We start from the raw sequence: 21,577 nt of genomic DNA on the forward strand, positions 1-21,577 counted from the left end.
ATATCCCAAGTTATTTGAGTTCTGTCATTATTGCTCTGTGGCAGGCATCCATTTGCTTCTGGTGTTTAATATCGATCATATTCTTACCTTACCATTCTGTATATTGAGAAGAAGATCCGTTCTCTACATATTTTTTTCTCTGGTCTTGGCCTTATATTTTGTCTTTCTAAGTTTTAAACTGCGAGGAGATTGAAGTATATAAGAAATAACACTAGATCTGATTCAAAAAATCTGGATCCAAAAACTTGGTCTGCCACATAGTAGTAGTGTGATATTGACAAGTAATTACTGCTTTAAGTCTCTTGGGTTTTTTTGTCTGTAAAATGGGAATAGTTATATTTGTACTACCTGTTTTTCAGGACTCTTCTAAAGGTCAAAAGAGAGAAAATTTTTGAAATGCTTTACTAACCTTAAACTGCTATAGAAATGTCATCTATTATTATTAGTAGTAGTGGTAAGCCCTTGGAATCCCAAGGCTTTTTATAGCCCCTGGTGGCGCCTTTAGACAAGGAATGGAATGATCTACACTTTCAGAGGACTGACCAGTCTTTTTTTTCCTGTCTCCCTCCTTTCTCACATTCCCTTGTCCCTGGGGTGTGTGCAGGGCAAACTTAGCAGATCTGCAGAAAAAATTAGAAGAGCTAGAACTTGATGAGCAGCAGAAAAAGCGACTGGAAGCTTTCCTCACCCAGAAGGCAAAGGTGGGAGAACTGAAGGATGATGACTTTGAGAGAATCTCTGAGCTGGGAGCTGGCAATGGTGGAGTGGTCACCAAAGTACAACATAGACCCTCAGGCCTCATCATGGCCCGAAAGGTAAGCAGGCTGCTATCTTCTGCTGCTGCTGGGGAGCTGCTCGCTCTCTTAGAGCCCGGAGGAGCTTCTTCTGTGTACATAAAAGATGCAGACTCTTCTTTGGATTTGCAGTGGAGATAGTTTGACCCTCACAGATTTTATTTTATCTTTGGTGGCATCTGATTTCATTGCTAGAAATTCATGGTTTTCAGAACCTTGGTCTTCCTTTCTTTCTTTTTTGCTGAGGCAATTGGGGTTAAGTGACTTGCCCAGGGTCACACAACTAAGTCTTCTTTCTTTAAACCTAAGTTCTCTCATTTGTAAAATGAGAATAATCATACTGCCTACATCATGAGTTTATTCCAAGGAAAGTATGTTGTGAAACAAAACACTATAGATATATACATTGTAACTCTTACCCTTTGAATCTTGACACTTGGCTTCCCCTAGAGGTTAGAGGATTATGGAGAGTTCTTCAATGAATGGGCACATTCTTTTTTGGATGACTTATGGTGGGGTGGGTATGGGTTGAAAGGAATGCACTGTCCCAAAGAGACCACTTGTTCCTTCAAAGTATCTATAAAAAAATAGAAATTATCCTGTTCTCTGGTAAGAGAGGAAGACAATATAATTAGAACCATTTTTTTTAATTAAATTTTTATTATTTTCAAAGGTTTGCCTTATTTCCCTCTTGTCTCCCTTTCTCCTCCATTGAGAGACCAAAAAAAAAAAACCCTATTGATAAATATTTGTAATCAAATAAAGCAAATTTTTGTTGATTGTGTACAAGAAATAAAAACATTCTACTCTGTGCTCTTGTTTCTGTCACCTATCAAGAGATGGGCAGCATGTTTCATCTTGAATTCTCTGAAATGTGATTGGTTAATAGTATTGATCAGAGTTCCCAAGTCTTTGAAAGTTATTTGTCTTTACAGTGATGTTGTTATCACATAAATTATTCTTATTCTGTGACACTTCACTCTTCACCAGTTTATGCAAGTCTTTTCATCCTTCATCATTTTCTTAAAGCACAATAGTATTCTTATCATATGCCATATTCTTTCCCACCACAAAAACTGCTATAAGTTTTTTCATGTTTTAAAAAAGCTGTTTAAAAGTTTGATAACAGAGAACTGTGTAGGATCTCTAGATTTGGACTTTGAGCTCTGCTGGGGACTTAGTTTCTTGGCCTAAGGGAGTCCAGGTACAAATTTTTCTAGAGCCATTGAACCTTGATGGTAAAATATTTGTCATCTTTTAGAACCTTGCTTAACATTGTTTGATGCCCTTTCCTCCTACTCTATAATATAACCTCTTCAAACTTATTAATAATAATACCTTATGTTTAAAGAATGCCTTAAGTGTTACAAGTACTTAATAGCCTTTGGGAAATTTTTAAAAAATCCTTTCCTCCAAAAGAGTTATTTATAATCACATCGATTCTAGTGACTTAATTCTCAGTTTTGCATGTAGTGGAGGTTACCAGAGCTTTGTGAGAAAACTGTACTTTTGAACATAGAAGTCTACCTCCTAATAATTGTTGTTTTGTAAGTATCAAATTGCTTTATTTAAAATCTGACTATTCCCTGCCCCAAGTGAATTTTTACAGATCCAAGCATTAATTTTTAAGGGTCTTGCCCATACTGGAAATAACGTGTTTTCTTTTGCTTTTTAACTCTGCAGATATTTATCCTTTTTTCCTGAGGTGCTGTTCTCTCTCCTGATGGAGCATAGATAGTACTTTTGGCTGCATACATTCTATTTTTGTTCTCACTGCAAGCAATCTTGTCAAAGCCAAAAGTTACATTTCAAGTCTTTGGCTTGCTTTAGACTGGAGCGCAGGCAAGAAAATGGTTAGAATGTGATTGAGGAAGAAAAAGCTAAGGGTTAAAGATAGGAAACTTGTCTCTTTGGAGAGTTAAAGTTTTTTCTGTCTCCCAGGATCTAAATAGGCTCTCTACCTTGATGAAAAAGAATTGTTTTAGGTTATTGAAAGATACCCCAGGATTTGGTTAAATTAAGAATACTAGTTCTAGGAAATTTATCTTCAACTTTATTAGAGCATTGAATCTTCTCACTGGGGTAAATATGTACTTCAACCATTTAAAACTGGGAAGCAGGCCTTAGCAGAAATCATCCATGTGGGTCTCTGACTTAACAGAACCTTTTCTTTCTTGTCTACTCTCCTGGAGCTTGAAGACCAGTTCTGTCCCTTCTTTCAATCTAACCCTTCCTTTCCCTCATCCACGTTTTAAAAGATAGAAAAAAATGAAGCATAGAGACAAGTAACTTGTCCACATTCACAGAGAAAATTATTGGCAAAGCCTTGACTTGACCTTGGCCTCTGGATCATTGTTTTCCTGCAGTGCCTTGTTGGGAGCATATGCAGTATCTTTAGCACCATTTGGCTTGTGTAGCTTGTTTCCTTGTGTTGTGTTTAAAACTCAGGTTCATTTGATTAATTGCAGAGTGGTCATGTTTGGACGGAAAAGGATTTAAAGGGGGATAATCTTGTCTTTACTACAGTGAATTCCAGGTGGAATGCATGAGGAGTGAGGGCTGCTAAAGAAAATTTCATGTTTTTGTTTTTGTTTTGTTTTTTTAACCTCAATTTCTTAATTACCTCCAAAAGTCTTGTCACAGCTATCTTTGTTAGTCACAAATCTTCTGCAGCCCAGCCTCATCCATTTTCAGCATGTTGTCTCCCTTACTCTTGGTGCAAAAGCAGGCCATCTGTGCTTGGGAGTGGCATAAAGCCAATGGTCTTCCCCTTTTTCTGTGTCATGGACTGTTTTGGTAGTCTGGCAACCAGACGGTAGACCCCTTCTCAAATTCATGTGTTTAAATGTATAAAATTTATAAGGATAATGTTCTCAAAAAAACTTTTTTTTTTTTTTTAAGTTTAAATCCCAGGTTAAGTAAGCACTAGTTCTCCAAGAATCTATAAACATATAAAATATTGAATATCCTTACTTTACCCACATATGTCATGAAGTAGTTTCCTTTTTAAATGGTTTCTTGAGTGTAGTGGCTGGTTTCTTTGTTCTTCCCAGAGCCTTACATCTTTTAGTTTGAATTTTGTCTTGGTCACATAGTGAGTTAGAACCAGGACAAGAATAAAGCTCATCAGGCTCTTTTTCCACTGCAATATATTGCCTCTTTTGTCCTTTGATCCCAGGCCCTCACATGTTGAATGTATGTGGGGCATTTTGCCTTATACACAGTTTAAGTAAATGAAATATTTTAAGATTGGACTGCAAATATTTGAAAGGTATTTTTGAGGCCAGCTTGAGGAAGAAGAGATTAAGCAACTTTTCCCTGGTCACGTAGTGAATTGGCAGAAGCAGGACAAGAACCCAGATTGCCAGACTGCAGTGTGTTGCCTCTTCTGTAATTGGCATTTGTTGAGATTGTGCAGAGAGCTTGATGTTGGATCAAGGATCTGTGGAGAAAGAAGAGCTGAGCTCTGTCATTCATCTCACTCTCGTTCCTTAAGAGAAAATATAAATATAAATATAAATACTTCTGTTTGCCCTTTATTAGCCCTTCACAAAATCAGCACATTCTATGTCTCAGTCATTCTAATTGTTAGTTTTTCCTTATATCAAACTTAAATGTCTTCCCAGCCTTATTTAAACACACACACACACACACACACACATTTAATTTCCTCTTTCATACACAAACTGTATACTCCATATACAAGCTGTTTATCCCTTGTTCTTAGAACACAATTCCCTTCCCACCTCCACATTGTATGATACCTCACTTACAAACATGAAATCCTTTTGGATTCCTCTCCCAAGCTATTAAGATCTTCCCTTGTATTTATTTTGTATATATTTAGACATATACTTGTATTTCCCAAATAAATGTAATAATAGCAATAACTATCATTTTACTGTGTTTAAGATTTTTAACACTTTACAAATATTAACTCCTTTTATCTTCACAAGCACCCTGGAAACAAGGTGCTAGTATTAACCCCAATTTTCAGATGGGGAAACTGAGGCAGATAAGAGGTTAAGTGTCTACTTCAGGATTATCCAGCTGATAAGTATATGAAGTTAGATTTGAACTCAGGTCTCCTAGGCTTTAGATCTAGTGCCCTGTCCACTGTACCCCTGAGCTACCACATAAGCTCCTTGAAAGTAGGGTTTATTTCCTTTTTGATCTTGCTGTCTCTAGCACATGGCAACACATCTGTTGCTTCCTAAATACTTGTTTCTTGGAAATATCATTGAATTCTAGAGAATGTGAGATATCCAGAGAAACATGTCCTGATGCTGACGTGATATAGAGCAAAGCAAACTGAAGCAGGAGTAAAACAATAAACAGTGACTACAGTTCATTAAAGCAATAGGAAATGGCACCCAAACTCTAGGAATAGAGAGCAAAGAGAGCTTCCTAACTTTCATACTGGAAGGACTCGAGTACTGAATATTGCACACTCTGTAATGGTTACATTGTCGGTTCAGTTTTGCTTGACAGTTCCCTTTTGTTACAAGAAAGGGTTTGGTGGACCAAGGGTGATATATATTAGGAAATGACTAAGTTTGGGGGTTATTATTTTTTTTTTAAAGGCATCAATAAAACAGACATCTAAAATGCTCTCCCCCATCCAAGTAACTTGCATTCTTAACTTCCCCTTGATGCATTCATTGATTTACTTGTGACTTCTGTCTCCTGTCAAACCAGGGTTTGAACCAATTGGATCCTTTTTCCTTTCTGGCTCCCACTTTTCTTTTCTTTAAAATAAGATAATTGATGATAAATGGTCAAAGGATATGAACAGACAATTTTCAGATGATGAAATTGAAACTATTTCTACTCATATGAAAGAGTGTTCCAAATCATTATTGATCAGAGAAATGCAAATTAAGACAACTCTGAGGTACCACTACACACCTGTCAGATTGGCTAAGATGACAGGAAAAGATAATGATGAATGTTGGAGGGGATGAGGGAAAACTGGGACACTGATGCATTGTTGGTGAAGTTGTGAACGGATCCAACCATTCTGGAGAGCAATCTGAAATGATGCCCAAAAAGTTATCAAACTGTGCATGTCCTTTGATCTAGAAGTGTTACTACTGGGCTTATATCCCAAAGAGATATTAAGGAAGGGAAAGGGGCCTGTATGTCCCAGAATGTTTGTAGCAGCCCTTTTAGCAGGCTAGAAACTGGAAATTGAATGGATGCCCATCAATTGGAGAATGACTGGGTAAATTGTGGTATATGAATGTCATGGAATATTATTGTTCTGTAAAAAATGATCAACAGGATGACTTCAGAAAGGCCTGGGGAGACTTACATGAACTGATGCTAAGTGAAATGAGCAGAACCAGGAGATCATTATACACTTCAACAACAATACTATATGAGGATCAATTCTGATGGAAGTGGCTATCTTTAGCAATGAGAGGATTCAATTCAATTCCCATTGTCAGTGATGAGCAGAACCAGCTATTCCCAGCGAAAGAATACTGGGAAATGAATGTGGACCATAACATAGCATTTACATTCTTTCTGTAATTGTTTACTTACATTTTTATTTTTCTTTCCAGGTTATTTTTACCTTTCTAAATCCGATTTTTCTTGTGCAACAGGAGAACTGTATAAATTTGTACACATATATTGTATTTAAGATATACTTTAAAAAAATTCAGATATCTGAATTATTTAGGGGCAGTCTAGCTGGAACTAGAAAGTAGATGGAATATACTGCATTTGAATTGAAAGTATCCCTGGATTAGTGTGACAGACAAGCTAATAAAAATTGGCAGATAAAAAAAAAAAAGATAATTGAACTAAAAGGCCTCTAGGGTCCCTTTCAGCTCTCCATCTGTGACCTTAGGATCTGTAGTGCATCTCTAATACAAATATGAAGACCTTTTTTGGATGCTAAAGAATGGTGGATGTATTGAGGATCTGTTGATTAAGGACATATTGATTATAAAGCCTCATAAGTTCAGTGACACTTTGAATTAATATATATTATGTTCATCACAGTAGCATTTATACACATTTGAAAAACAAGCACATGTATAAATGTGAAATTTCTCTTCAATTTACAGAAAGCTTGTTATATTTGTAGATTTGGAGAAAATGTATAAGATCTTTGCAATCCACAGATTGAGAACTCTTGGGTTTAGTGCGTCCCTTCTCTGAGCATAGGTGTCGTTGGGACTAGACTGTTGAGTTGCAGTGAGGGGGCAGTTTGGGTTTGGCAAAAGTTATGGATAAGGCAGACACATAGGGTCAGATCCAAGAGCAAAGAGTCTGGAAGGATTAGGTCAATGGTATAAGTTCAAGGAGGCAGATACTAGGCTTGTAACATTTAAAAGCTGGAAAGAGCATCAGAATTTCTCATCCATTCTCTGTCTGTAGTAGAGATCCTCTATGCCTCCAAAGATTAAAGAATTTCCACTGCTTGTTCCTGGTTCTGCCATCATTAGCCAAGAGGAATAAGTCCAATCCTTTCCTGACACTCTTTCAGATGCCTGAAGACAAAGTTTACAAAGTTTACATCCTCTAAGGCTTGTCTGGAGTAAACCTCCTCAGTTCCCTCCATTGATCCCTTCCAGTTTTCCTCCCTATGCCCCTTCTCCTAACATTTTCTGTACCCTAGCTTGTTAATATCCCTTTGAAAATTTTTTTGCAAATTAAGACCAAAGAGACAGCGCACAAGATCACAATCTCAGAGTTGGGAAGAACTTCCTAGGCCATCTAGTCTAGTATATATTGAATAAGCATCCCTTCTAAAACATAATTCTCTGAGCCTTGCTTAAAGATTGAAAAGTTAACTACTGACTTTGAAATCGGCCCATTCTACTTAACAGTAATTCCAGTTGTTCACTTTTTCCTGTATCAAATTTAATTTACTATTTTATGACATCTACCTATCGTTCCTACTTTGACTATTTGAGTTCCAGCTGAACCAGTCTAATCCCTCTTCCACACAATACATACATATTCAAATACATAAAGATAGCTATCTCATCAGTTCATTCTTTTCTTTTGTAAGACAGGCATCCCTAGTTCCTTCAGCAATCTTCATACAGACTGATTTCAGGACTTCACTGTTCTGGGTGCCTTCATCCAGATGTATTCCAGTTGTTGATCAGTGTCTTTCCTAAAATGGGATGCATATACCTGAATACAATAATACAGATACTTTCTGACCAAGACAAAGCCTGCTTAGTCCTAGACAATGACTCTTTTAATATTGCCCAGGATTGCAAAATCCGAAGATCCAGAATTCATACAGTCAGCAAAAGCAACACCTGTATGCAACATCCTGAGGCTGTAGGCGGTGGTTTTAATAATAATAGCTAGCTTTTATATAGCGCTTGCTAGGTGCTAAGCCCTTTGTCATTGTCCTCTTATTTGATCCTTATAACAACCCTGCAAAGAAGATGTTTTTATTATGCCCATTTTACCGTTGAGGAAACTGAGGCAGTAAAAGGTTATGTGATATGCCCAGGGTCACAGCTGATAAGTGTCTGAAACTATATTTGAGTTCAGCTTGTCCTGATTCAATTGACATTTTTTTTTTACTGGTTAAGCTGTGTGATAATTGTTTTAGCCAGAAAGAGGTGAGACCCCTGTTTGATGAAGGATTGGAGGTGATAGAATGATTGGGTCATTCTGATGCTGTTACCTGCTCTTCTGTACCTTTCTGGTTTGTCTTTATCTAACCTGACTCCAGAAAAGGTGTTGGTATTCCATAAGGATGCTGCAAAATAAGAGTAGAGAAGGGCCTGTCAGGAACAATGAGTGTGCTAAAGACAAAATAAGTCATCAACATTACTTGACTTCTAAGCATTACTTGCCCACTTTCTGTGTGCTTGATAAGTATTCATTGATTTGAATTTTTGTTACTTTGCAGTTAATTCACCTAGAGATCAAACCAGCAATTCGGAACCAGATTATCCGTGAACTCCAGGTCCTACATGAATGCAATTCTCCATACATCGTGGGTTTCTATGGTGCCTTTTATAGTGATGGAGAGATTAGCATCTGCATGGAACACATGGTGAGTCCAACCCTCGAAGAGGCTACCTTCATAAGAAGCCACTTCATAAGTGGCTTGTGGAAAAGCCATTGTTTACTAGAAGGTAGAAGAGGTGCTTCTCTTAGGTCTCTGATCTAAGAACTTCTTGTTAATTTGGAAGAAATAAAGTTAAGCAGAAATGTTAAAAGCAGAAGTGGTCAGAAGTAAAGCCCTCTGGAGGAAATGCCGGAACACCCGCTCTCCCTACTTCCCCCACTCCTGCAGCCTCTCTCATTCTGCATCTGCCACTGAGCACAGCTGTGGAAGGCCTAATGATATTGGCTCACATTTCTTAAGTACTTTATAATTTATAAAGCCTTTTATTCCTTTCTACCTTATGGGGGAGATGACATTGTAGATATTGTGATCTGGATTGTACAAGGGAAGAGGCTGACGGTTGGAGGGGGTAAAGACTTACTTCAGCATCACACAACTAGTAAGTAGGAGAGGTGGAACTCAGAGCTGATTTCCAACTCCAGATTCAACTTTGGTTATGTACACTATCGTAATATTGTTCTTTTATAGTATTCAAGTAAGACAGGCAGCATGACATTTCTTGAATTTATTTAGCCATAAGATTCTTTTGGGGTGCAGCTGAATGGGGCAGTAGATAGAGCATTAGTCCTGGAGTCAGGAGAACCTGAGTTCAAATCCAGTCTCAGACATTCAACACTGCCTAGCTATATAACCTTGGACAAGTCACTTAACCCCAATTAACTTGCCAAAAAAAAAAAAACCCAGAAAGTTCACTTTGGGACTTGAACTATATTGGCAAAAACTACAAATATTTGTTCTACTTCCTTGAATTCCTAAATTTTGGATGTATAGTGTAGGCCCTAGATGAAACAAAAATTTGGGAAAAAAATGGAGAAATTAAGCCTGTTTTCCTATATTGAAAACTTGCAGAATGTAAGTATTTTTGATAGAAAGCAGGATAATCTAGTGGAAAGAACACGGTGTTTGGAGTGTGAATGGAGCTTATGTTCTAGTGCCTGGCTTTGCTCTTGATTACTTGTGACCCATTATACCTTCTCTGAGAAATAAGAAGCCTGGGCTAGACATTTTCCAAGGCTTTTTCCAGGTCAAACTGATAATTTCCCGTTTAGAATTTTTAAGGGTTTGAAATCTTCAGCACCACATGCCTCCTCCCAGTCCTAATCCATGTTGTATGCAAGGCCAGAGTTTAGTAGAATCCAGTTTGGGAACCAAGAGAGTGAAGCCAGGAGTCAGGAGATGGGCTCTGCCCAGCAACCATGTCATCTTGGACAAGCCATTCCCTCCTACTCTGTGAAAGGACTGAATGAAATGATTTTGGGGTCTCTTCTAACTACAGAGGTTATACATGAATACATGTGTCGGAAAGCATTCATGGTGTGTCTTTCTTGTAATTGTTGTGAATTAGGCCCTGTCCTCACAAAGAAGTTCTGTTTGTCTTTTTAAGTACGGATTAAGCATTTACATTTAAGTAGTGCTTAATAGTTTACAGGTTTTGTTCCTGGGTGATCACCTCCTCTTTCCCAGAGAACATTGTCACACTATGTGGAAGTGATTGTTCTGCAGGGAATAATTGTTCCGGGATTGCTGTGACCATTTTGGTGTTTTTTACCCATCATCATTAGGCTCAGTCTTGCTTAACCCTAAAAACTCTCATTATTTGCCCCTGAAACAGTTGTACTTCATCGCCTTCCTAGCTAATGCCAGTGTTTACAATCAAAAATTCCTGAGCATCTTACTTATAGGAATCACATTTTTAAACTTCATTTGCATTCTTTCCTCCTAATATGAAATTGGGTTATGAAATAATTGATCTTCCTTCTCTCTGCTTCTCCCACTGCACTGTTTAACTAGGCCCCTGGGTGGGTCATTTTGGGGCTGATGGATAGATAGGTCTCCAGAAGAGTTTAACATGTAAAGTGACCTCCGTGTCCAGGGCTGCTTTTGACCATTATTAATGGTAATGATAGAAGCTGACACAGAGAACACTTTTCTTCCCTCTCTTGATAAAGTGCTTTACCTACTTCATCTCATTGAGCTCAGAAGATAAGTTGTATTTTCCCCATTGTATAGATGAGAAAACTGAGGCTTATACACAGGAAGGACTTCATCTGAGGTCACATGATCACATTTGTTCCCTGCACCAACCTTAGGAACCAAGTAACATGTATTGTTTTCCTCGTTTCACTTATGTGGGCACTAAAATTAGAGAAATGAAGCATGGCTAGTAAATGGGCAACTCTGGGGCTTGGCCACTCTTCCCATCCCTCATGGTGCCTCCCTTGGGTGTCAGTGAGACCCACTAGCAGTTATGACTCATGAGTTTAACTGCCTGGGGTGAGGAGCTCGCCAGAGCGCAGCAGGCTTTGGGTGCTGCCTGGGTGGCTTCTCAAGCTCTCAATACCATCATTTTCACTCTTACAGGAAATTTGACTAAAAACAATATATAACTGTCTGCCTCACCCAAACCAGCCTTACATGAACACCTCCGGCCTTGGGTTTTATTTGAAATCGGTTATATCTCAGTCTTTTCATCCATACCCACATCCAGATATATTTCCCTGCCATTCTTGATATCCTTTAAGGTCAAAAGAGAAATATCATTTGTAAAGATGGAATAGGGCTCCTTTAAGGTTTCATTGGTTTTTCCTTAACTACTGCCCAGCAGAGTAGATACTTGGTGTGGTCCACTAGCTGACTGTTTTCCCGAAGTCCTAGGGTAGTGGTGTTATTATTTTTAAATGATTCTTTCTAATAGATTTTCCCACTGGACATATCTTAGAAGGAGAAACAGTTGGATAGCGTAGACCTAACATTTTTTCTGAATCTTTGATTTCATTAGTATGAGAAACTATCTCTGCACAATATATTTGTAACCAAGTTTAAGAGCACTGAGAGTGTTCATTGTATCGTCTAGGGTTATACAGTTGGTTGTATCAGAGGCAAGACTTGGACCCAAGTTTTTTGAACTCTTGCATGGATTATACCATACTGCCTCTCTAGAGTAAGAAAATCCCACATTAATATAACATTTTATAATTTACAAAGCACTTTCCCTGCAATCTAGGGAAGGTGGATACAGAATGAAGTATCATTCTGAAGAATTAGCCCTATTTTGTAAACAAGGAAATTGAGGTTCTGAGCAGTTAGATTTCTAAGTACTTTGTATACTGTATATATTTGTATATGTCTTTTTTTGTCCCCATCAGATTACTTACCCTCCCACAAAAAAGTCCCACATATTAGGCACTTAATGATTGAGTAAACTGACTTATCACACATGTAGTAAATAGCAGAAATGAGTAGCAGAGTCAGACCTCCTGACTGCAGATCAGTGCTATTTCTGCTGCACTGTTCTATCTAAAGACTTGGATTTAAATCCTAATTCTACTACTTGATCTTGGGCATGTCAGCACTATTTTGGAGGGGCTTTTGTAAAATGCCAGCATGTTCTCTTTGGCTTATTTTTTTCTTCAAAATGACAGGGTTGGATTATAATCATCCCTGAAGTTCCTTCCAGCTTTACCATTTTTTGATTCTGTAAAGAGAAGGAAGTTGCTGAAAGGGTAGGAGCTAAAGATCCTGGAAGTTGTAAGTTTTTAATAAATAAAAAGTCCAGTTCTCTGAAGGACATAATGTTGACCTGGATTCCTCATGAAATGGAAATACTTAGCCTCTGCATTAGGGATGATGGGAAAGTTTCATGTGAAGGTACCTGGGAGCTCTTGACACCTGAGGAGGCATTGCAGCAAAGGATAGAGAATGTGAGCCAAATGACCAGCAGCCATGGACCTGATATGGGCTCCTTTGTCAGCTTCCTCACGTGACCTCACCAGGTCACTTCACTGCTCCTTCTGAGATGGTTGTCTTTTCTCCCAGGGGGAAGAACGCCACTCCCCTCCCCAGCAGAGGGGGTTGTGAGGATCAGTTGAGAGAAAACATGTCAGCATATTTTGGAAAGTATCTGTGTACTGTGCAGATGCAAGGGAGCAGGCATTTGAGACATGCAGCTGTTTGATTAGAACAATAGAAACAGTACTTCGGTTCTCTAGTATCTCTTAGGCAAGAGCTCAAAACATGTCTTCCATTGGGCCTCATCTGCCCTTATACTAGAATACCCATTAAAGAGCTACAATTTTGTTAGTCAGAAGCTTTTAAAGGCTTTAAGGTTGGAAGAATACTGTGGAGATCATCCAATTCAGTTCCCAGTTGTGGGGTTCTGTTCCTGACAGAGCTACCTCCTATGACTTAGTAGTGGGGCCTGTGAAGTGCTATGATGGAAAGAGTTGTCACTTGGCATCCATTCCTCCCTTTAACTGGACTGGTCTAATGTGAAGGCAAGATGCTATGTCCGTTTTACAAGGGGAACAAAGGAAAAACAAAAGGGGATATATCTCTCTTCACAGAGCTGGGAAGGGGTTGTTGGGAAGAGACCCCACCTCCAAATCAGCAGTTTCCTTTGGTGTGCCTTGTGTCAGGCTCCAGAAATTCTCCTTTGTTACCCTTTCCTCAAACCCCCGCTTTTAGTTGGTGAGGCAGCATTGATTGGAGAGCACTAGACTTGGGGTCATACTTGCATTAATGACTCACTAACTGTGTGACAGCAGTAACAAATACATGGCACGAGCACTTTAAGGTTTACAAAATACTTTCTTCCCGAAAACTCCATTTTACAGATGAAAAAACTGAGATTTAGATGGATTAAGTGGCTTGCAATCACACTGCTCATAAATTTCATGTCAGGGATTTAAACCAGGACAGAGAGGGTTAGAGACTTCCAGGAGATCCGGGGAAGCCCAGCTTCCTTCTCACTCCTAGTCTGGGGCTCTCTGTGTTGTGCTGCTGTGTCTCCCCAGTGTGTTTCACTGGGTTTGTGGTGTTATTCATATAGGCAGTCATCATCCACAGATGCACACATTCGTGTTTGGAGTTCCTCCATAGAGATCTGTGGCTTTTGGGTTCTTTTAGCATGTTGTGGATGCTGGCACCCCTAAGTTGCGTGACTGGGCCACCTTCTTTTTCAGTCATTCATAGCTAACATTTAGGGAGCACCAGATGCTACACTGGGCAGAACTCTTTACACTTATTTTATTTGATCCTCCTTACAACCTTGGGGATAGGTGAATTTTGTGGAAGAGGAAACCAAGACAAACACAGGTGAGTAACTTGCCTCGTCAGTGTTTTGAGGCTAAATTTGAGTCTTGTAGACTCCAGGCCCAGTGCTGTATCCATTTGCTGTGCCCTGTGGCATGACAGAGAGCTGGAGGAGACCTCCAAGGCCATTGGCCAGCTGAGACCTAAGGAGCTTGCGTGACGCCTGCGCTCCCTGCCTTACCCAGCTGTCACACCCAGATCTGATGGGGCAACATTGTGCTAAGCGCCTTGTCCCTGGCAGGGAGCAGTGAGGATGCTGCTGCTGTCTGCTGAAGATGATGCTCTCCTCCAGCCAGCTTTCCCCAAAGCTTTGGGAGAGGGGCTTGTTCCTGCTCCTCTTCTTATTCCATGTCCACATTGCCCCTGTAAGACCAAGACCAGGTTTTTCTGTGGCACCACTCGTCTGCCTGAACCTCTTCTGGTTTAGCTGACTACAGTGTCAGTGTGCTCCACATGAGCAGAATTCCCTGCCACATAAGCCATTAGAAGAATAAGAACTAAAAAATAAATAATGCCCAGGCTCCGGGAAGAGCAAGACTTCTCGGATGGCACTGGTTTCTTTTCTTTCATGGTGCAGACACATTTGTGTATATAGCGCTCTTACAAGGGAGACAGACTAAAGGGGCCCTTCAGTTTGCCAGTATGTTTGGCCCTGAGTTGTTCATATTTCCTGTAGAGGAAATGGAATAACACCTTGCAGTGAACCGGGGAAATGCTTAATTTTTATGCCTGCCACTAGGGTTTTCCCTTGGGAAATTAAGGTTTAGTGTTGCCAAGTAAAATGGAAAACAGTGCAGCTTCTTGGTGGCTGTCTTGACAGGGACTTTTCTCTTTTCTTTTGGGGATTTAGGATGGAGGCTCTCTGGATCAGGTATTGAAAGAGGCCAAGAGAATTCCTGAAGAAATCTTGGGGAAGGTTAGCATTGCGGTAAGTGGTGGTTGTTGTTTTTTGTTTTTTGTTTTTTTCTGGTGTTCTGCAAATGGAATCCGACCTTTTACACTTTAGGAACTCCTGATTCTTAGAGGGAGTGTTAAGTGTTTAAATGTTGTATTTATATTCTTCTTATTAGTAACATTCACTCTCAAGTATACCTATTCTTGCTTTCATTCTTTTCATTTAGCAAAAATTGAAAGACAACTTGAATCATTTGTGTATACTTGTATGATGGACAAGTCAGATCACTGGATTTGGTACCTAAAGATCTGGATCCTCTTTCTGGCCCTCTCAGTGGCTGGGTCATAGGCAAGTCATTGGCTCTTTTGACCTTCAGTACCCTCATCTGTAAAGGGAAGGTACTGAAGTAGATTGCTTGTAAAGTCCTTACTAATTTTCTGATTTTTTTGTTTAAAACACCAAATGGTACTGTTCATTGCTGCTGTTATCTACCATAGCAAGGAGCTTTTTGTAGTAAGGGGCTCCCTTGTTCCTCACTTGTCATTCTGTGATTGATGGAGCAGGAGGCATTAATATCAGGGAAGGATGGGAGTGTGACAGGAAAGTGTTTATGTGGTGACATTGGTTGATGAAATAGGAGTAGTTGGTGATGGGAAATCCTACAGGCAAGCTACAGAGGGAAAAACCCTCCTTTGCAGATTGGGGTAGTTCAAGCTGAGAGGCTTCTTGCTTCTTCTCCCCAACCTTACCAGAAATGTTTTTTATATGGGGTAATGGAGAGGAAAGATAGCACAAACTTCATTCCTTTCTTTGCAGCCTTTTAGAATTTAGGATCCTTGTTAAAATAATCTAGTGATTGGAGGAAAGATGCCACAAAACCTGTTGATCCTTTCAGAACTTAATAACATGTGGTATCCTCTCTCATTTTTTAAATACCATCATTTTGCTAAGCATAACTGTTACAGCTAATCCAGTAGATATATGCTTTTCAGTAATATTACTTTTTGCATCTTGACTGATCTGAATAACAAAGGGAATAATGAGGATTCTTGTCTGCTTTCATAATGATCCTGCAAGTTCAAGTATTTATTGACTACTTTCACGTGGTTATTCTCTTCAAAGAGCATGAAATTAGTACACTTAGATGGTGGTGTAATGGCATTTTCTAATTAGGAAACTGTTGGTTCACCAGGCTCTATCTGTAGAGTACACTTAAATTTTGGCTATTCCATCCCTCACCCAATATTACATACTATATAAGGAGAATTGAGGCAAAGTGTCCTGGAGAGTGATGTAGAACTGAACAAAGCACAAAAGGCAGACATAGTCCCAGGGACAAGACAGTTATGCATCTGGCTTTCCTTGCATGGATGGTCTTGCTTTGCTGTTACCAACATATGATAAAGTCTGGCAATTTCCATGGCTTCTTGTTTCCTGTAGACTTGTCATTTTGACTTCATCAATCTCCCAAGTGTGTGTGTGTGTGTGTGTGTGTGTGTGTGTGTATATATATATATATATATATATATATATATATATACTTGTATATATTGATGTGAAAGGTACTTTTAGAGTGAGCACTGGTTGAAGAGAGTTAGGCTCTTCCTTTTACTGGGTCACCCCATCTCAGAGTCCACCTGGAGAAGACTGCTGACAGATTAGGCCTAGGCAGAGGCCTCCCCAGTGGAGAATGTCCTGCTTTCACAAGTCAAGTGGGCCTATGTATTCATCCCTGGGGCCTGCTGTGTCAGAGGAGAGGCACGAGGTAACGTGTTAGAAAAAGAATTGGGGTTAGAGTCAGAAGACCTGACTTTAGGTCCTGTCTTTTCTGCTTGCTATTATGTTACCTCGTTCAGGACACCCCTCATCTGTAAAGTGAAGGGCTGCACCAGGTAATCTTGAAGGGTTCTTCTAGCTCTGACTTGTGTAATGGGGTAAATAAAGCTGTGTGGTGGAAGAGAAAGAAATCTGCTTTGGGAATTAGGAAAATTTGGGTTCAAGCATGCCCCAGAAAGCTCTTTAAAACAATAAATTACAGGGGAATTGACTTTTTGCATAATGGAGGGAGGTTCAAGTCTTTTGTACACCAGTGAAATCACAGATCCAAACTTTTCCCTTTCCCCCACCTCAAAACCAAAAGGGCAGCAATCTACTGTACCAGTCCTAAGAGTGCTAGATTTGCACAAAATAAACACATGGTTTGGATACACCTACAGAGAGGAAAATCCTCTGCCCTTCTTAAGTCTGCCCTTCCCTCTGTGTTTCATAGGTTCTTCGGGGTTTGGCTTATCTAAGAGAGAAACACCAGATTATGCACAGAGGTAAGAAGGAAATGAAGCAGCCCTCTTTGGAATTTATCCTTAGGCTCCATTTGGCAGTTGCTGAAAAATGTTGTTGCAATTATGATATCTTTGTCTTGATTCACTTTTAGATGTGAAACCTTCTAACATTTTGGTCAATACTCGGGGAGAGATCAAGCTCTGTGACTTTGGAGTGAGTGGGCAACTCATAGACTCTATGGCAAATTCCTTTGTAGGAACCCGATCCTACATGTCTGTAAGTTTCTTTTGACTGATGCTTTTTGCAAGTAGTTATATTAAATAACTGTTGTGTGCCAGCTACCGTATTCATTGCTAGAAAAGCTAAAAGCTAGTCCATGTCCTCATGGAGTTTACACTCCATTATGAAATAGGAAGACCTAGAGTTAGAGATTTATTGAGAGTAGATAAAAACACAAAATGTAAAGCATAATTGTAATGAGAAAGTATAAACAAAAAAGTCTAAGGGAGAAGGTTATTACTGATGGAAGATCAGGGATGAGTTCATGGAGGATATGAATTGGACTTAATAATGATAGTTTATGTTTACATAGCACTAGGAAATTGATCAGGACAAGGAGAAGACATTGCTTAGGAACATCATGAGCAAAAGTGTGGAAGAAAAAAAGTGGGAGTTCCATATAGGTGAGAATGAGTAGTCTGGTTTGTCTGGAGCATAGATTGAGCCAGACTTGAATGCTAAGCAAAAGAATTTATCCAGTAGTCAGTAAGGGAGCAGTTAACTAGCTTTACTAGATCAAAGTAAATATTAATTTAGCCTTAATTGGAATCTTCCCAATTTGATTTTTTTTTTTTTTTTAATACTTTTGGACAAAACATATTGGTTATGTTTCCTCTAGCTTTCTTGTAATTCCTTTTCTTTAAACTTCTTTTCTTTGTCAAGGACACTTAGGTTAACTAGTTTGTTGATCCGGACATATACAAATGAGTTTTATGCTAATAATCTTCCTCCCTACACCTTAATATAGAACCACTTTAGTCAGTTGTTCTGTAATAGAAAATTGTTCTGTAATAGAATTCTCTAACTGGGTGGTATTTTAGTAAACTTTCAAGACCTCACTATTATTCTTTTATTTAAATAAATATTTATTAAATATCTAGTGTTCAGAGCACTTTGCTAAGCACTAGGAAATGGAAATATATTCCACATGCACCAATACTGGTCCAGCAGAATGGAACATGATAGTTCACTTTGGCTGGAACTGGAATCAGGGAGGACCAAAGAGGGAGTAGTCACTTCTGTTCCAGGAGGATCAGGGTTCATGAAGAAGGTAGCCTTTGAGCTGGGTCCTTATTAAAGGGTGAGTTAGGATATCATTTGGTGGTTTGGGTAGTGGGCAAGGAAATGGCGTTAAAAGCTTAGGCAAAATCCCGGATGGGGGAGGGGACAGCATGTGTTTCAGGAATAGTGAATAGTACAGTTTAGTTTAAGTGTCAAGTGCCTAAGGGGGAAAGGGAAGAAGTGAACCTGGAAAAGCAAAGAACTCGACCCTTAAAGTACCTCAGGTACTTTTACCTATTAGCAATTTATCCTGTTGCACTTTATATTTCATACATAGTGAATTATTATTTTTTAATCTGTCATCCCTGAGAGTAAAAAGGATTCTAAACCTTGAAAGGAATTCTAATTGATAGGGAACTGAAATTTCTCTGTCCCAGTGTGTCTGAAAGTAATTCTACCCTTGGGAATTAATTAAGCCATAGATAGTATGGAAATTCAGTTGTTTGGAAGTAAGGGGAGAAAGAATAACTTTTTTTTTTTCACTTTAGTATTTAATATTAGAAGATGGGATTGTGGTTTGAAACAGGATTGATATTAATTTACCAGATTATGTGATACTAAAGGGATTGAACAATGTTGCCACTTGTTGGTCTCTGGATCCATTTTCTTTCCACTGAAGCATTTTGTCTTTTTCTCAACTAACAGCCAGAGCGGTTACAAGGCACCCACTACTCAGTCCAGTCAGATATCTGGAGTATGGGCCTGTCCTTAGTAGAGCTGTCCATTGGAAGGTACCCGATTCCCCCGCCAGACTCCAAGGAACTAGAAGCGATATTTGGGCGGCCCATGGTCGATGGGGCAGAGGGAGAACCTCACAGCATCTCACCACGGCCAAAACCCCCAGGACGTCCCATCAGTGGTATGGTCTGGGCTTTCATCCTTGGAAAGGAATTGGAAAATCTGGGGAATATCTTCTTCAGGCAATCAGCATTCAGTAACTTCGATTTTAAAATCGATCTGCAATCTGCTCACTGAAGGGGTAAAAAGAGTAAATTAGATATGGGCCTTGCCCTTGTATCTATTGCAGGAAAAGATACACAAAAAGACAACTGTAATTAAATTTATGTCATGCATTACAAAGATGCAAACATACTCTGTCAAGTCCAGTGAGGAGGTGTCTTTATTCACAGGGATGGGGAGGTGGGGGGTCAAGAAAGCTTTCATGAAGGCAGTGGTGTGAGATGAGTAGCATTTTATCATGTCTGAGAAATGGAGGGAGACATGCCTGGGGAGGGCACGGAGCATGTTGGGGCTGATTGCACTAGAACTCAAGGAATGGATGGCTTAACTAGGTCTTGTGAGACATCAGGGCTAGGCAGAGGATTTTGAACTTGATTTGGCAAGCAATAGATTGCTGCTTGGAAGAAGGAATTACAGCAGGGAGAAGACAGAAATGAGAAGACATAGATAGGATTGTAGATTTAGCACTTAATGTGATCTCAGAGGCCATCAAGTCCTACCCTCTTGTTTTAGAGATGAGAAAATTAGCAGAGAGAGATTAAATGCTTTGTCCCATGCTATGCTATGCAGCTCTAAGCATCTGAAGCAGGGTTTGAACTGAGTTCTTCCCAACCCCAAGCCCAGTGCTATTCCCTACTACATGGAGGTCTGCTCTAGGGCAGCGCTGTTAAGTGGAAGGGTTGCCCCAGAGGTGGAATTGGATTTGATTGATTGAGTAGGAGAGGGGAGGAAGAAAGTCACAACTTTTAAGTCAGATCATGGAGCTGATAAGATAATGTTAATTTGAGATGCTGCCACCCGGACACATGGAGAGAGCTGTAGTAGTTAGAGGTAGATGTTTGAAACTTAGTAAAGAGGTCTTGTGTCCTAAACCCCAATAGTCTTTATCTCCAGTTTAACATTTGCTTTTTCCTCAGTTGTTTAGAGGCACCATGTCTGCCATATTGTCATCCCTCCACCTCCTGACTCCCTGCCTGCATCTCTACAAACCAGTGACTTTCAGATTGCAGCTACCTCCTCACCAAACTTCTCTGACCACTTCAGACTAGAAGAAAGAAAAGGAAAAGCAGTTTCCTCTGTAGAGTGTCAGATTTTGTTGGTAGTGTTGAGAATGGCAACTTATGACTTCAGCAACATGCAGGGTCTTAGCATGAGATTTTTCTTGTTCTGCAGGCAGTAGGACACGGAGGGCCTGGCTTATTTAAAATGTGCATGTGCACATTTATACAAATACATAACATGCAAATACAGTAATTTATACAAATACATAATGAAGAGGGAAGAACACTTAATTTCAAAACCTAGATTTGACTCTTAGCTCTGCTTCTTAATGTATCATCTTGGGCATGTCCCTTCTCTGGATTTCTTTTTTTTTCAACTGTGAAATGAAAGATCTGGATCAAATAATCTCCAGTGTCTTGCAACAAGAGCCTAGAATGAATCTGCAGCAGAGTCAGAACCATCTGAAGTCCTTAAAGATCTTACTCATTAAGATCAGGTTGACCTAACAATGGATGGAAAATTAAGCTTGTTATATGTTTAGCACATGTACCAAAATTGGGTGTGAACAACTATAACCTTCTCTCTGCTCATAGGGCTTCCCTCTTGCTTTTTTCTCTCCATCTCACAATCCACTATTTATATCTTCTACAGGTCATGGAATGGACAGTCGACCTGCTATGGCCATCTTTGAGCTGTTGGACTATATTGTTAATGAGGTTCGTATTCTCACTGAAATTTCCTTCCTTCATCTAAACCAAATTTGTTTTGCTAAGTTTTCTAATCTATTGCCCAAATAAAAGGCGAACTAATCTATATTTTAATGTAGTTTTATTGAGACAAAAAATAGTTTTGTATTCTTTATTACCAGCTGGTATAAAGTTTTCAGAAAAGTGTATATTTACAAGCCTAAGGTAAGAATTTAGTAGTTTATTTTCAAGATCACATTTCTAGAAGTTACATGCCATCTGAATTTAGAGCATAGAGTTTAGAACTGGCCAATTCACCTGAATCTTAGAAACTCAACATCCTTTATAGATCACTCTGACAAAGCAGCTTATCTAAATGTCTCAGAGTCCAGTTACATGAACTCCTCAATAATTG

The 21,577-nt window shown here is 39.3% G+C and overlaps 1 protein-coding gene across 2 annotated transcripts in view; it reads left to right on the forward strand.

Annotated features, from left to right (window-relative positions):
• Positions 1-21,577, forward strand: part of MAP2K2 (mitogen-activated protein kinase kinase 2) — a 35,933-nt gene that overhangs the window by 5,696 nt on the left and 8,660 nt on the right. For both annotated transcript variants that reach the window (XM_031947845.1, XM_031947844.1), the window contains exons 2-8: positions 605-815; positions 8,686-8,832; positions 14,849-14,926; positions 17,163-17,214; positions 17,325-17,449; positions 19,160-19,373; positions 21,128-21,192. In XM_031947845.1, coding sequence (XP_031803705.1) covers positions 605-815; positions 8,686-8,832; positions 14,849-14,926; positions 17,163-17,214; positions 17,325-17,449; positions 19,160-19,373; positions 21,128-21,192 — 892 coding nt within the window. The remainder of the gene's footprint in view (positions 1-604; positions 816-8,685; positions 8,833-14,848; positions 14,927-17,162; positions 17,215-17,324; positions 17,450-19,159; positions 19,374-21,127; positions 21,193-21,577) is intronic.

The sequence above is a fragment of the Sarcophilus harrisii genome, chromosome 1 (genome assembly GCF_902635505.1).
Source record: "Sarcophilus harrisii chromosome 1, mSarHar1.11, whole genome shotgun sequence".
In the NCBI taxonomy this organism is placed as follows: domain Eukaryota; kingdom Metazoa; phylum Chordata; class Mammalia; order Dasyuromorphia; family Dasyuridae; genus Sarcophilus; species Sarcophilus harrisii.